This window comes from Mustela nivalis (genome assembly GCF_964662115.1).
Source record: "Mustela nivalis genome assembly, chromosome: 6".
Lineage (NCBI taxonomy): Eukaryota > Metazoa > Chordata > Mammalia > Carnivora > Mustelidae > Mustela > Mustela nivalis.
The window spans coordinates 78,482,423-78,498,599 of record NC_139025.1 but is presented as its reverse complement, the minus strand read 5'-3'; the positions used below and the strand labels follow the sequence as shown (position 1 = coordinate 78,498,599).

The following is a 16,177-nucleotide window of genomic DNA, read 5'->3' as shown; positions in this document are numbered from 1 at the left end:
CCGTAAATACATACAAAAATATTTATTGTCATCCATAGATCTCAGATCTCATTATCAAACAATATATTCAGCATTATTTTATCTTTCAGAAATACACAAAACCGATAATGTGGAAATTATACACCAAAATGTTAAAAGTGGTTTTCTTTGTGGGAGGTAAAGGAAGATGATGTTGCTTCTAACTTTCTTCAATTTTCTTAAAAATATTTTCTAATTTTTTCATAATAAAGGAAAATGTTACTTTTTAAGAGAAGTAAGGGTATGCACCCTTAATATGATGTGAAGAAAATGGCATCTCATTACTATGGTCTTCCTCCACAAAACCCATGAAAAAAATACAATCATAAAAGAAACATCAAATTCCAAAAGGGGCTTCCTACCAAATAACTTAACCGGTACTTCTCAAATTGTCAAGGTCATCAAAAACATGGAAAGTTAAGAGGAACCTAAGGAAACATAACTCCTAAATGTAATATGGTATACTGGGTGTAATTCTAGAAAAGAAAAAGGACACCAGGCAAAAACTGAGGACATCTAAATAAACTATGGGCATTAGTTAATAATGTGTCAATATTAATTCATTAACTGTAACAAAGGTTCCAGGCTGGTGCAAGACATGAGCAGAGGAAAATGAGTGCAGCGTATAGGGAAACTCTGTATTAATTTTTCTGGTAATCTGAAACTATTCTAAAAAACTAAAAGGTAGTTCTAAAAAGAGAAATAAATAATAGTATCTTGAGTTTAATTTTTACTGTTCTTCAGTTTCAGATGATTCCAAATGAAATATATACATATATATTATGTGTACACACACATATATACAGAGAGACAGAGGGAAAAGGAGAACAAAATATTAGGATTTCTTAGACACTATATTATAAAAGGAGTTTCTTATAATATACTACATATTTACCAATATACACAACACCTGTATAGGACATCGATATGATATAAATAGGTGTAGATCTCATCTACTTAAACCACTTCTACTTATACAGAAATAGTAGTAGAAGATGAAAATATAATTCACAGAAATAGAATTATATAAAAAATATAAAATCTATTACAATGCATCTTCCTGAGCTGTAAGATCAGGAAAACTTTTAGCAGAAGGCTTATTTTGCTCAACTAACAAATTAGGCACCCCTAATTTCTTTTCTTACTGAATGCTGACCAGTGAAATAGTACATCATGTACTCCTAGAGGGAGCCAAGTCAGAGAGCAGAGGAAGTGCTTGCTAAAATAATTTTCTCTTCTTTCCCAAAAGGGAAAAAGTCAGCAGTGGTGACCAGTCCTGCTGAGCCCTGTGGAAGTCAGTTCCCCTAAGTCCAAATAAACTGTAGTCCCTTATGAAGCCTGCTGAGAACACCAAAGGGTAAAGGCATTCCACTTGTTAAATGTTTATTATTTGAGCTTCGCAGCCAACTATAATAAGGGAGAGGGGAAGCTGTCTGCAAGCTGCATGCAGATTTAGCTACTCAAATTCCATGAATGTGAAATAGAACACTGAGCCTAAACCCTTAAAATTTACTAGGCAGTAGCTTGAGAGAGGTGGTAGTTGAGAATAAAAGCTTGGAGCCGCTAATATTTGGGTCAGTGATTTGAAAGCAGCTCAAGTCAACAAAGAACCAAAATTCTCGACACTGGGAAAACTGTGGCTTCCTCTTGTTCTAAGAATCACAATCCAGCAGAGAAAAAGTACAAATCTCTTTTCTCCTACAATAAATATTTTTGATCTACAAATAAATATTTTTACTTTTGCCTCAAAGCTGAACTCTATCTATTAAACTGCTGGTGGGTGGGATGACTACAAACTAAACCTTTTTTCACTAATCCTGTGATTCAGAGGATGTCTTCTAGCTGAATCTCAATGACCACTCACTCTGTGTTGAGTTATTCTCCATTTTCTTAGCTGAATGAGGCAGAAATCCTTTTACTGAAATAGTGATAGGATGTCTCAGGTTGGATATTCACAGGATTGTGCTTTATATTACTGTAGGATTTTGGCTATGAGTACTAATTAAATACAAAGAGCAGAAGAAGAATACATTTTTAGCAGATATCATGATGAAACAAGTCTACTTGAAAAAATAAAATATACATGTATTATTTGTATATAACATCTATGTATTATTTTCCAAATTCCCAGGCTAATTATAGCTCAAATTAAAATAACAACCTGGATGAGAATGAAAGCTGGTGCAAGCCACTCTGGAAAACAGTATGGAGGTTCCTCAAAAAGTTGAAAATAGAGCTACCCTACGACCCAACAATTGCACTACTGTGCATTTACCTCAACGATACAAATATAGTGATCTAAAGGGGCACCTGCACCCCAATGTTTATAGCAGCAATGTCCACAATAGCCAAAATATGGAAAGAACCTAGATGCCCATCAATAGATGAATGGATAAAGATATGGCATATATATATAGTAGAATATTGTGCAGCCATCAAAAAAAAAATGCAATCTTGCCATTTGCAATGACATGGATGGATCTAGAGGGTATTATGCTAAGTGAAATAAGTCAGTCAGAGAAAGACAATTACCATATGATCTCGCTGATATGTGGAATTTGAGAAACAAGGCAGAGGATCATAGGGGAAGAGAGGAAACAATGAAACAAGATAAAACCAGAGAGGGAGACAAACCATAAGAGACCCTCAATCTCAGGAAACAAACTGAGGGTTGCTGGAGGGGAGGTGAGTAGGAGGGATGGGGTGGTTAGGTGATGGACACGGGAGGGTATGTGCTACAGTGAGTGCTATGAATTGTGCAAGACTGATGAATCACAGACCTGTACCCCTGAAACAAATAATACATTATATGTTAACAAAAAATAAAAAATAAATTAAAACAAACAAACAAACAAAAAAAACAACCTGGAGAAAAATCTTTGAGATGAGCTAAATCTTTAATGCTCTAAAATACAAGGCATAAGGAAGAATGAAGTTGAAAGTAAAAAGACTTGATTGTCATGTAAATAAAACCAACAGATTATAGGACAGTGAAGTTTTGGGCTCCAGGACTGGTTCTCTGCTAATGGTCTCTCTTCTTGGGCAAAAGAGTTCAACCCTTTCAGCTCCAGTTTTCCCAACACTAAAATGAAGATACAGATCTGATGTTGCCCCAAGGTTGAGATGAGGATCAAAAACCTTTTACAAAGTATATGTTAAATTAAAAGAGAATATGAAAACTGTATCAATGGTATATTTTAGCTAATGATCTACTAAATAATAATAGCAATAGCTATCAACAATTAAATATCTGATATGTGTGGGGCACCTGGGGGCTCAGTCGGTTAGGCGTCCAACTCTTGATTTTGGCTCCAGTCATTATCTCAGGGTCCTGGGGTCCAGCTGCATTGGGCTCCATGCTCAGTGGGGAGTCTGTTTGAGATCCTCTCTCTCCCTCTGACCATTCCCCCACTGCTTGCACACTCCCTAATATTTTTTTTTAATTAAAAATAAATGCCTAATATGTGCAAGAACATATTCTATGAGGTCCTTTATATTTTAATCCTCATTTTAACCCCAAAGGACACCTATAATCTACTTAATAGAAAAAGCCTGATCAGAAAACAGGCTCAGAAAACCAAGAAACTTGCCCAGGATCACAAAGCTAGTGATGAATGGCGAAACTGCAAATCAAAACAAAATCTGGGTCTAAAAACCATGCTCTTTCTACCAGTCATTTAGAACTAACCCGGCATGAACAGGAAATAAAGCATTCACAGCAGTAAATTTTCCAGATAACTACCTTTTAATTTCAAAATTTTATATACATCCGTCTAAAAAATATAATGCATGCAATCTTTTTTTGCTTTAACTAACCAAAGATGATGGCTTTCTTCAAAACTCAGGAGTATGACCATGGTCATTTTGAGGGAGATTACAGCTGTGGTTCTCATAGTTCTCTCCCTGCTAAAGCTGAGCTAGCAGACTCAAACGCTGGCATTACCTCTCCCAAATCTCTGCCCCAGCTACTGCACAGCCAGGAACTCAGAGAATTCACGGGATACACACAAATCTAAGTCAGTAAGACCCTGGGTAAGAGCCTGCAGGAGACTCCTGCTTAAACACAGTGCCCATAGTTGTGCTATTTGTGTTCTAGCTTCCTGCTGGGTTGTAGCTGTCATCTGTCAAAACAGACGTCCCGAAAGACCAACCCTCCAGATAAATGGAGCCTTACTGAACTGAATAAACACTTTGTTTCACAGTATTACCCGATCACTTTAGATTTCAATTTTCTCAATGTCCTCTTACTGTTTTGAAAATAGAATCACGGAATTAAAACACCTCACTTCTAAAACCTACTGTAGAGCAAAACCTTCAGGAGATTCATACACTTGTATTTAGTTGCAGGATACCTGAAATACGACAGGTAATCAACACTCTCCTGGAACAACGATGATGGTAAACTCAGTCTGAAACTACCGACTGGCCCGTGGGTGTGTGGCATATGAATGCATTCAAGAAAGGCTCTCCTTGGCCTACATGCCATCCTTGCCACACACCCATTCTTCATCCTTCTCCCACACCAGCAGAAGGAATGACTGGATAAACGCTTCTTCGTTCATCAGGGATAACGTGTAGCATGCAGCACTCAGCTGCTCACAAGTAGGTCTCCCTCTCCCTGCTCAGGCAAATGTAAACTCCCTGCCGGAAGGGAGACCTTCATCCTCATCTTCCGTACTCCACTCCCAGAGCCTTGGGTAGCATCTTCCAGACTGCGAGTGCCTCAAGCGTGTACATCCTGCCCATTCATCTACTAAGTATTTAATGGCACCAAAATGTGTTCCCTCTTCTACCACCTCACTCCCTGCAAGGGATGATAAGGCCCTCCCTTTCATGAGATTGCTGAAGTATCTGTGTTAAACAGTGGAATAAAAAACAGAATCTCTATGTTAAAAGTAAGGTCACAGGAGACGCCTGGGTGGCTCAGTGGGTTAAGCTGCTGCCTTCGGCTCAGGTCATGCTCTCAGGGTCCTGGGATCGAGTCCCGCATTGGGCTCTCTGCTCAGCAGGGAGCCTGCTTCCCTCTCTCTCTCTCTCTGCCTGCCTCTCCATCTACTTGTGATTTCTCTCTGTCAAATAAATAAATAAAATCTTTAAAAAAAAAAAAAAAAAGTAAGGTCACAGGAAAGAGCCTATGAAAAATTAATGCTTGTTTTCTCACATGCCATGGATACATTGATAAATGCCATGAACCCGACTTCAACACAGAGTGAATAAAAATATGTCCTTGCCTTAATAATAAAAGATATATAACCACAGTCGTAGAATTTACTCTGTATATTTTAACTATAACTTCATCATTTTTACCTTATTGAAACTGATGTGCCTACTGGTACCAAAGATAGTACAATATCAATAGCTGAGGTTTCGTTCATTTTGATTTCAGACATTTACACTTCATTAGAAATAACTAAAAACTTCTGTCCCATATTCAAGGCCCCTGGTCAACTCATCAGGTCATGCCTGGTGTCACTTATTTACATGTATCATCAGTACTATTAATGTAGGTTCTTCTATAGTAAATGATTTTCTTAATACCTCTTCACTTTGGATTTTTTCCAGTTGACTCTTTTAATACCCAAATCCACATATGATTCAGTGAGTTCTATATTTAATTCTCCTTCTGAGTCACTTGGAAGTATTCCTAATTTTGCAGCAGATTCATAGAGAGAAATTTCATCTTTCAGTTCTGCTAATTCTTCCTGAAACATAAAATTATTGAAAATTATTTTCTTATATGAAAGAATCAGTCATTCATCTATGCTTCAAAATTCATTTTAATCAGCAGAAATGCTTCTTCACATACATTAAAAATAACTTTAAAATAATGCTGCTATGAACACAGGTGTACAACTAATATATACATTAATAACTTTAGAGGTATATATACACAGAGAGAGATATATGACTTTAGAAAGGCCAGCACACATCAGTTTAAGTAAACTGTATGAACAAATGAATAAATGAAGGAGAAAGCAAATGTAAGGAGCTTCTCATACCTCCCTCGCTTACGTTCTGTCCTCCACAAAAAGTGTCCCTTGAGCTGAGAAATTGACGGCAGCACTTTTTGGCATTCTAGAGGACAGAGTGGACTGGTTTGCCAAGAATGTGTTGTACTTCAGTCTGCTGGTGGGAAAAGGCAGAATGTGTCTTCCCAGTAGAGGTAATACTGGAACTCGCCCTCCAGCGGAAAATGTAAGTAGCGCTGGAGGAGGAGGGGAGAGAGCTGCAGCGAAACTGCAGGTCCCCCACACCTGTACATGTACTTATCTCTGGGATACACCCATAAATGAAAGGACACGCCACATGAAGGAGGCTACCGTCAGCCTGGGGGTGGGGGCGCGGTGCCCTGGCTCTGCAGTCAAGAAGGACCAGGGCTTGACTACCTAACTGTGTGGGTTAGACTGCGAACAACTCTCAGTGTCTGGTCTGGAGATGGTCCAACTACCTCTTTTACAGAGAAATCCAAGGTTCAGAAAAGTGATGTAAGCACTGCCTAATTCAGCTACCCACAGAGTCTCTTCCAAGTGGCAACACTCACTTGCAAAGCCTTGTTCATGTTTTCACTCATAGCATGTGCTTTCTGTGCTTGCTGCAGCTGGAACCGTAGCTGAGCCACCTCCTGTACAGAGCCTGTGGGGGAAAAAAAATCACAGAGTACACCACAAGTACAGGGACAAAGTACCCATGATGTTCAGAAGACCTTGAATCCACTGAGGCTATGGAACGTGGAGCTCTGTTTCATTACCTTTTCATTACCTTTCTAGGAGCACAAAAGTGTAGCCACTGGGACCCAGAAGGAGGAGATCCAGACATTTCCAAGACGTGTCCACACTTAGTATGGCTCCTCTGGTGTCCCTGGGAGGCTGAAGACTTGGGACTACTGTGACCTTGTTCTGAATCAAATCAGCCACATCTACAGACCTTAATACTCCACAAGTCCTTTAACAGGAGCATAGAAAGCCAAAGCAAAAATTCTTTGGAACCCATTTCTACCCTCTAATAAGAAAACTACATCTTGCTGCCTTTAGCTTCTTTCGAAATGCTTTTATTTCCACCACCCCCACCTCCACATGTGAAAAAACCATATTCAGGCCATGCTTCGGAAACTTCGGTAACCTAATGTTTTAAATGTACTAGGGGAGGCTCCCATTTAAAAGGAACTTTATGGGGCCTTCTCAAAAGAAAATGAGCATCTGGGAAATGGTTAAGCAGAGTAATGATGGCATATTATGCAATGAAAGAAAATAGTATTTTCAAACCCTTTAGTGGCCAGGAGAAAAGCTCACTAAATAATGCCATGTGAAACAAACGAATACAAAACTGAAGAGGGAGCGGGGGCCCAAATGGTATAAGCCAAATTTTGCCCCTTCCAAAACCTCTGCACACACATATTTTGACAGCCTTTGACTTCAGCACCTTCAGCTTCTGAGTAAGTGACTCTGATACACATTGTACCAACAGTCTGAATAGGCTTTATGTGCCGAAGCATGACTTTCATTATGTTGGGTCCTGAAGAACCACTGAGCTATTTCCACAGCAGGAGCTACTCACCAGCACCCAGGGCAGTTTAGTCGGTGGGACAGTTTGCATAAACATGTGATTTTATTGCCTTTTACTCTAATGTCATTCTATAAAAACGGATAAGAAAAGTACTGCTGAAACTAATGATGAACAATGTAGGTCACAAACTTAATACCATGGAAACCATATGAGAAATCTAATCATGACAAAAATAGAACTCCCTAGCTTCAACTGACCAGATTAAGTGCAAGAGGGGGAAAAAAAAAATTAAAGAAGTTTCACAAAACAATAGAAACACACAATCAGAATGATGTTAAAAAGCAAAATATGATGGGATTTCATAATCATTTTTACTTCCCAGGGATAGAACCCACATTCTAACATACATTGTATTGTTCAATTTTTGCACATTCAGCTTTGGTATGTTTTCAAAAATGTATTATGTGCAGAAGCAGGGAATTACCTAAGTGTATGTGTTCAATTTCACTTGAGGACAATGCATTCAAACATTAAAAAGTTACCTCTGTGTCACAGGATTCTTGGTTATTTTTATTTGCTACTTTGTACTTATCTATGTTTTCTAAATTATCTAATGAAAACACATTATACCTTTATACATATATACTAGTAATGTTTAAAAAATTGTTACTGATGATCTTTTCTGTCTTTTCTGGATTTTAATAATTCACAGATCCTACTCTGTTCTCTCTGCATATTATACTAGCCACCTGGAGAGACAAGGGTTCATCCCAGACACCCACCTGAGTGCAAGAAGTTGGCACACTGCTTCTGACTCTCCTCTAGACTTCTCGTCAATCTGTTAATGATCTCAGTCTTTTCTAATTTCATTGCTTCTTGATTCCTTTCCAGTTCTTTCACTTGATCTTTCAAATGACAACAAATATCTTCCTAAGTAGAAAAAGTATTCAAGAAGTAATTTTCATGATCAGTTATTAAATACTAAACTAACAAATACAATACATAATTGGATTTTAGCTCAAACATAAAATCATCACAGAGCAGCATCACTTCTTTTTCAAGGTTAAGCACATAGGACTGGAAGTTAGAACAAACTTTTATGATTTGGGGGAGTCATCAACTTCTCCATCTATTTTTTCTTTTATAATTACGCTAATAAAGGTTAAATTCAATGATTTCTGAAGTCCTTTCTGTTCTACAATCACAAGACATCGATATTCTAAAACAGGATTCCATTCAGGCCAAAGAAAATGTATTATACCTACCTCTATCTGCATGTTACACTGTCAGTATAAGTGTATGTATATACATTTAGGCAGACCACCTTGAACCATGGAACCTATATCCCAAGACAGCAAGGATTCAGATAAATACATGGAAACTCACCTATTCTGAAGAGCCAAAAGCTCATTCTACTCTGAGCAGCCAAAAATAATCTTTCCCTCCTCTGGACTTCATTTATACTTAATCTGTCTCTTTATCATATTTTTACATGTCTTATTTTTCTTAATAAAGTCTCCTTGAAGGAACCTATGTAATGCCTTATACACAGTGAGCGTTATAAAAACAAACAAACTGACACCCTTTAAAAATGAATGACAGAAAACCAGACAGGATATATGTATATGTGTATGCGTGTGCATGCACTTGTGCACACACACATGCATGCATTCATGTGTGTAACTGTATGGGGATATATGGAAAAATAGGAGCATGTATATAATATATTCAAATTTCTTCAAAAAGAGAAATGTGTTTAGGAGTAATAAGCCATGCTAGTCCCAAGCCTATGTAGAAGAAATCATCCCTTCTCATTCAAGAAAGACTACACATGGGAATGCTTGGGTGACTCAGTTGTTAAGCATCTACCTTCAGCTCAGTTCATGATCCCAGGGTCCTGGGAGCAAAAGCCCCACGTCAGGCTTCCTGTTTCTCCCTCTCCCACTCCCCCTGCTTGTCTCCTTCTCTTGCTGTGTCTCTCTCCATCAAATAAATAAATAAAAATCTTGAAAAAAAACAAAAACAAAAAAGAAAGACTACACAGGCTGAATTGCAGAGCATGAGACAGGCAGGAGTAAGTTAACTGGCTGAAGTCACCTGAAAAAGCCTCAAGAAAATAAGTATTAAGAATATCAAGGGAGGGTTTTGAAGCAAAGAGAAGCATTTGCGACCTGATCCATAGGATACCCTAAAGCCCAATAATGCCTTAAGGATAGTAACATAAGGTACACCTCATAAGGATACTGACAGCATCACTAAGCAGAGAAAAGGGACTCTGAAGTCTTCTATTTTAGTTAAAAAATTCGTGTGAATTTTGCATTCTATTTCATAATGTAGTCATGTTTGCTTTAAATTTTTTCTACCAAATTTCTGAGCAAAATGAAGCTTCTGGAAACTGCTCCATGTTTATTCAACAGTGCAAACCTCTTGGCACACTGCTGCGGATTCCCAAGCCAGCTTGAAAAGCGTGGTCCTAAAGCACCAAAATAACACGGCAAACACAATGAATGGGCTAACATTAACAACAGTGTAAATGTATATGTGAGAAGGGGTGGGGAGACAACATTTATGGGCTGGGGAGGCTGTAATACTTTTATAAGAGACTAAGAACTGGCAAAAAGAAAGTTCAAGAAAAAGTAGATATGAAAAACATATGAAGGCTGATGGTGGCAATAACTTGACTAAATGCAACAATCAACTGAACCATGTTATTTCCTATTGACAAGTTCAGGGAAACCAATTACACTCAAACTTGTTCAGTTTCAATACCATGGAACACTACATCAAACTAATGATGTACTGTATGGTGACTAACATAATAAAAAAAAATAAAAATCGGAAGACCTTCAAAAATGAATAAACAAAATGAGTTATTCCTTCTTTTCTATGGGTAGCTTGAGTGAGAACATGCAGTTCAAGATGGTTAAAGGCTGAAGCTTTAAGACTCAACAAAGCAGCAATGTCCACAACAGCCCAGCTGTGGCAGGGGCTGAGATGCCCTTCAACAGGTGAATAGATAAAAAAGATGTGGTCCATACATACAATGGAATATCACTCAGCCATCAGAAAGGATAAATACCCACCATTTGCATCCACATGGATGGAACTGGAGGGGATTATGTTAAATGAAGTTAACAGGCAAGCAGTCAAGCAGAGAAAGACAGTTACCATATGGTTTCACTCACATGTGGAACATAAGCAATAGCATGGAGGACATAGGGGAAGGGAAGGAAATCCAAAGGAGAAAATCAGAGAGGGAGATGAACCATGAGAAACTATGGACCCCAAGAGACAATGTGGGGGTTTCAGACGGGAGGTGGGTGGGGATGGGGGGAAATCCGGTGATGGGTATTGAGGAGGGCACGTGTTATGATGAGCACTGGGTGTTATACTTAACCAATGAATCAGTGAACACTACATCAAAAACTAATTATGTACTAAACAGTGGCTAACTGAATGTAGTAAAAAAATGAAAAAAAAAAAAAAAAGACTGAGAAAGACAAGTCTGATGACAGAGATAATAGCTGAATCTGGGTACAAATAGAATTGAACAGATTTTTAGAGCACAGAGACATGAGTATTATGCCACACAAAGGTCTGTGGTAATCTCTTAGCCAAGAGAAGGTATTTCAACCGGAGCCTTTAAATATAATGTTAAAGGAAAGTTAGAAAGTAGACCAGGCAAAAATCATGACGTAGAAACCAAAGTCCACGACTTCACCCAAAGCTGCAGATCTCAAGAAGGTCAGAGTTAAGAAAGATTTTATACCATCAAAGAGATAATCAGAGATCTTAACCTGACATTCAGAGACCTCAGAACATGACACTCCCAAGAATGAGAGACAGAAGACAGGGGAGTCCAGGAGATGGTTTGGTATAAGAGTTCTGTCACTAAAGAAACACGGAGCTCCGAGAAGTTTTGGCTGAGTATAACAATATGATTAGTTTACAACTGTAGTCCTTTCCCGCTGAGAAACTTACTCAATTTTATCTACTAAATTATCCAGTCATTTGTACCTTCCTACTATTTTCCAAGAATTGTTTTAGTTGTCTTGGTACTATGCTGAATGGAACATAGGAAAAGGTTTGTCTGAAAGGGAAATGTATATCCCTCTTCAATAACTTTATAAAGAAAAAGAGGGCAAGGGGCAAAATGCAGGATGTATGTATGGTTATCAGCTACTCTAAGAAATCAACCCCCTCTGTATAGAATATTCATACATTTTTTTCTGATTATAGGCAGGCAACTCCCTAGCTCCTGGTTGATCTAATTTATAGCAGCTTTCTAATCAGGAATCTCAATTTGGATTCTAAGATAGTATGGATTGTCTTTTTATTAAAAATACTGCTGAGCCAACTGATCCCAAATTGTCAGCACAAAAGAAATACCCTAAATACCCTTGGGAATGGGTATTCCCAAGAGGAAAAACTATAAGCACGTCGGAATCATCACTTTGCAAAGCAGCTATGCAATTACATCCAGAGGCTAATATCAGTCTTATGATATGTTTAAAAAAATAAAATCAGTCACAGAATGTAACAATAGAAAAGATATCAGTCAACACCTTCTATCTGTGGTTCAGGAATCTGAAACCCAGTCAGCACAGAATCAAGACTTTGTTCTGTGTTCTAGTCCAAGGTCCTTTTATTGGGGGTGGGGAGAGGTGTAGTGGTGAAAACAGAATGGAGTGGGCACAGGGGTTGAACACAGCAAGAATTTCTTTCAGCCATCCCCTGTGTAATGTGTCAAAGTCAGCAGAGAATGGAGAGATCCTCTACCCTGCAAGGAAAAGCCACCAGACTCCACCCCTCTTGTCATCCAAAAGGACCACTGCCCAAGTCCAACTAACTTTAATGCTACTATACCAACATAGCCAAAATAAATAAAACTATATCTCAAATGTCACTTGTTTAAATACTGAAGATTTTTTCAATAATTTGGCATAGCTTTTGTCTTTCCCCACATAGCCTTCACACCAATCAAACTCACAATATTTTTCTATACAAAAAGTATATTTAAGAAAATAAATCTCATAACTCCTATAAATACATATAAAAATAAGACGGTATACAATTATTACTGGTAATAATGCAGTACTTATGTACCTAATCTTTGTACTTCTACCTAAAATATGGAAAAATTTAGTCAGCTATTAGAAATAAAAAATAGCAACACAAATCAGGATGAATTTTAAGTGCAGTGGGATTTGCCATACCCTCCCATTTTATTTTTTTGCTCTTCTTCCCTTGGGTTAAATTAATTTTAAAATTACATGAAGTAAATTACACTCTGAAATTTTACTCATTCAAGTGGTTACCTGGGGTTTGGAACACAAGCAAACTCACCACCTGACTCCCTGTCAACTTCCATTTTATTCTCTTTGGGGCAGAATAATACAGACAGTGAGAGATGCTCAAGTTTTACATCTCGGTGATTTCAGATCAGATTTTCTTCCTTATGTTATTATACTATTCTCAAAAATTAACTCTTCTCCCAAGAACCACTTCTACACAATATTTACCGACAGGTAAATTACCAGAAAGACTTTCTACTGGTTAAGCTCCCAGGACAACCTCTCAAGTTCACTCCAGCTCCCAGAACACTCACTCTTTTCGGTATGGATTTGCTCTAGAGCAACAACAATATGTATAAATACTGTACAAATTCAGGACTAGTAATGCAAGAACTGAGAATGTACTAACCAATCCTATTAGGGAGAGAATTTCCAAAATTAAGCCTTCAGGACATATTCATTGATGAAAAATCATTGGCTTTTAAGTTTTACTCATAAACACCTACTGGAAACATCCAAAATTTTCACATGAGGAACCACAAAATATCAGTTACAAAAAAATAGCCAGCCTTCCTCGTTTATAACAGTTGCTTATGTGAAAGCCTCCTAACCTGTTCCTTAAGGGCAGTAACTGTAGCATCCAGCTTCCTTTGTAAGGACACCACTTGCTCTTCGTGCTTCTTCGTGAGGCCCATTACGATGCTCTCATGCTGCTCTCTAGCACGCTGAAGGGATTCCGAGTGACGGAGGTCCAGCAGCTGCTGCTTCAGGCTCTCCAGAGCCATTTCAGTTGTCCTGGACTTCTTAATCATCTAGCGGATACACACGGGAGAGCCATGTTTACAGAACTTTAACTCTTCCCTCTCTTTATAGATTGTAATGCCAAAAATCAACCATCTTTCAAGAAGAATGGTCAAGAAAGGGTCTCCCTCTGGTGGGGCAGATTTAGTTCCTTAGGACTTCTCTAGCTGGAACCCACCAGGCCCACAGTTGCTGGAAACATTCACTGAGAAAAAGAACCTATAGTTACCTGAGGAGAGTGATAGAGGATTTTGCTCAGCATAATGGCAATGTGGGTACCAGACAAGGCATTTCCTGCTACAATAGTGGTTGCAGCGCTGTTTGCATTGCTCTGTGAACCAAGTGTGAGGGGTAAGCCAATTTCTGGGTCACAGAAAAATGACAACCATTTCTTGAAAGACTGATGAAAACTGTCAACGACCATTTGTTAAAAACAAAGTTTTGAATCTCTACAGTTGTGGAAAAAACAATGATGTACCAGGCTAAACAATGGTTCCCAAAAGAAGGCCGTATCCTAATACCTAAACCCTGTGAATATGTTATGTTACATGGCAACGGAAAAGGCTGTAGACCAAATTAAAACTGCTGTTCAGATGACCTTAAATTAAAAATGATTATCCTGGATTATCTAGGTGGGCCCAATGTATCGAGAAACGTCCTTAAATGAGGAAAACTGAGGCAGAAAAATCAGAATCAGTGACTTCTGGCTCTGAAGATGAAAATGGGCCACAAGCCAAAAAATGCCGGTGGCCTCCAGGAGCTAGAAAAGGCAAGAAAATGGATTCTTCCTCAGAGCATCTGAAAAGCAAAAAATCCCTGCTGACAGCTTGATTCTCACCCAGTGAGGCCCATGTCAGACTTCCGGCCTCTAGAACAGTAAGATAATATGCATTGTGTCAAGCAATTAAGTTTATGCTAACAATAGAAAATTAGTACACGTGGTGATTCTGTTGCTTTTATGTTTTCATTTATGCTATATTTTTTTATACATGCAATTTCTAATTTATAAAAAGATTTAAAAGTTATAACATTTTACTATATAAAAGCAATTCAACTTTTTATAAGAACTATCAATTTTCAGAAAGTTAAAAATGCTAACAGTCTCTTACACAAAAAAATTAAAATTTCAAATGAGGCTTATTCTTCCTATTACAGAGATTGACCATTTATTCCAATACTGTTTAAAGCGCTTATGACAGTTATTCATTTGCTCAATAAAGAATGGGACTACTTTGTACCAGGCAGGCTTCTAAAAACTTAAGGACATGATGACAGGACAGGCAAGGTCCAAGCTCTGTTTCTTTCCACCAGAAAGTAGCAAAACAATAACAAGTAAACAAAGATCGTTTCAGTTTTAAAATAGAGTAACAGGATATGGCATGATGAAGGAGAGTAGGAATATGGAGCTATGGGCTACTCTAGATATAACATGGCTTGTTTTAGCTGACACCCGAAAGATAAGGAGCCAGCTAGGAGACAACACTGTTTAAATTCCTTCATAGAACCATCCTCAGAACTAACCACACATCTCCAAAACCAAACTCACAACTTTATAGGCACTTTTAATTTTAACCACCTTCCTCCCCCCTCACCTCCAGAACAGTATCTCTCTCACGAGTCACCCCCACCAGCCTTCCCTACCAATGACTTATGACCATTTCCAACCATTAAATGGTTATCTATCTCATTAATTAAAGAATGTACCACCACCTTTTTTTTTTTTTAAGATTTTATTTTTAACTAACCTCTATACCCAATGTAGGGATTGAACCCACAACCCCCAGATCAAGTCACACATTCCACCAACTGAGCCAGCCAGGCTCCCTTGTGCCACCACTTTAAAGGCAAGTCTACCGGGGTCAGGAAATTCAGGCACTGCTGTTTTGTCAATAACTGGCTTCATAACCTTGGGCAATTTTGACTTCCCCAAAACTTAACTCATCAATAAAATAGTAAACACAATGCCTCATGCCTCCCTAACCAAAATCCCAACAAGATTTTTTACAAACATAAAAAGTTGATATGCAAAATCTAGAAAAGAAAATGTGAAAAGGGGCTACAAATTTTTTAAGAATGCTAATTTGTTTACCACATTTTAAAACACACCATAAAACCATAGTCATGCCAGTATCAGAGCAAGAATAGAGAAATACGTAAGACAAAATATGTACAGGTTACATCAGTTTTCAACAGCATTCACTCAACCTATCCTGACCTCCTATTATGTGCCAGAAGGAAGACTTAGGAAAAGAAAACCCACGAGCAGGGGGTGTTAATCAACTAGCAGTTTGCTGAGGAAAGCACCTTCCAGAGAGAAGAAATGGCATATACAAGTACATAAAAGCAACACATGCACTATTGAGTTTGAGAAGAATAAGGAAAGAGGTAGGCAAGGATCTGATAGCCATTTCCATGCCATACTTCATCCCACAAGTAAAGTGGGGTCAGGCCTTAAGCAAGGGAAAAACAATCAGGATTTTAGAAAGACTGGCCAAGAGAAAATTTGCAGAAGGGGTAAAAGCCTAGAGACTAGGAATGCCTGGATGACTCAGTGGGTTAAG

At 38.3% G+C, this 16,177-nt stretch overlaps 1 protein-coding gene across 8 annotated transcripts in view; it reads right to left on the bottom strand.

Annotated features, from left to right (window-relative positions):
• The window catches only part of CEP152 (centrosomal protein 152), a 92,136-nt gene that overhangs the window by 54,893 nt on the left and 21,066 nt on the right, over positions 1-16,177 (bottom strand). For all 8 annotated transcript variants that reach the window (XM_082734836.1, XM_082734840.1, XM_082734837.1 and 5 more), the window contains 4 exons: positions 13,427-13,627; positions 8,304-8,451; positions 6,560-6,651; positions 5,557-5,720 (listed from right to left, as the gene is read on the bottom strand). In XM_082734836.1, coding sequence (XP_082590962.1) covers positions 5,557-5,720; positions 6,560-6,651; positions 8,304-8,451; positions 13,427-13,627 — 605 coding nt within the window. The remainder of the gene's footprint in view (positions 1-5,556; positions 5,721-6,559; positions 6,652-8,303; positions 8,452-13,426; positions 13,628-16,177) is intronic.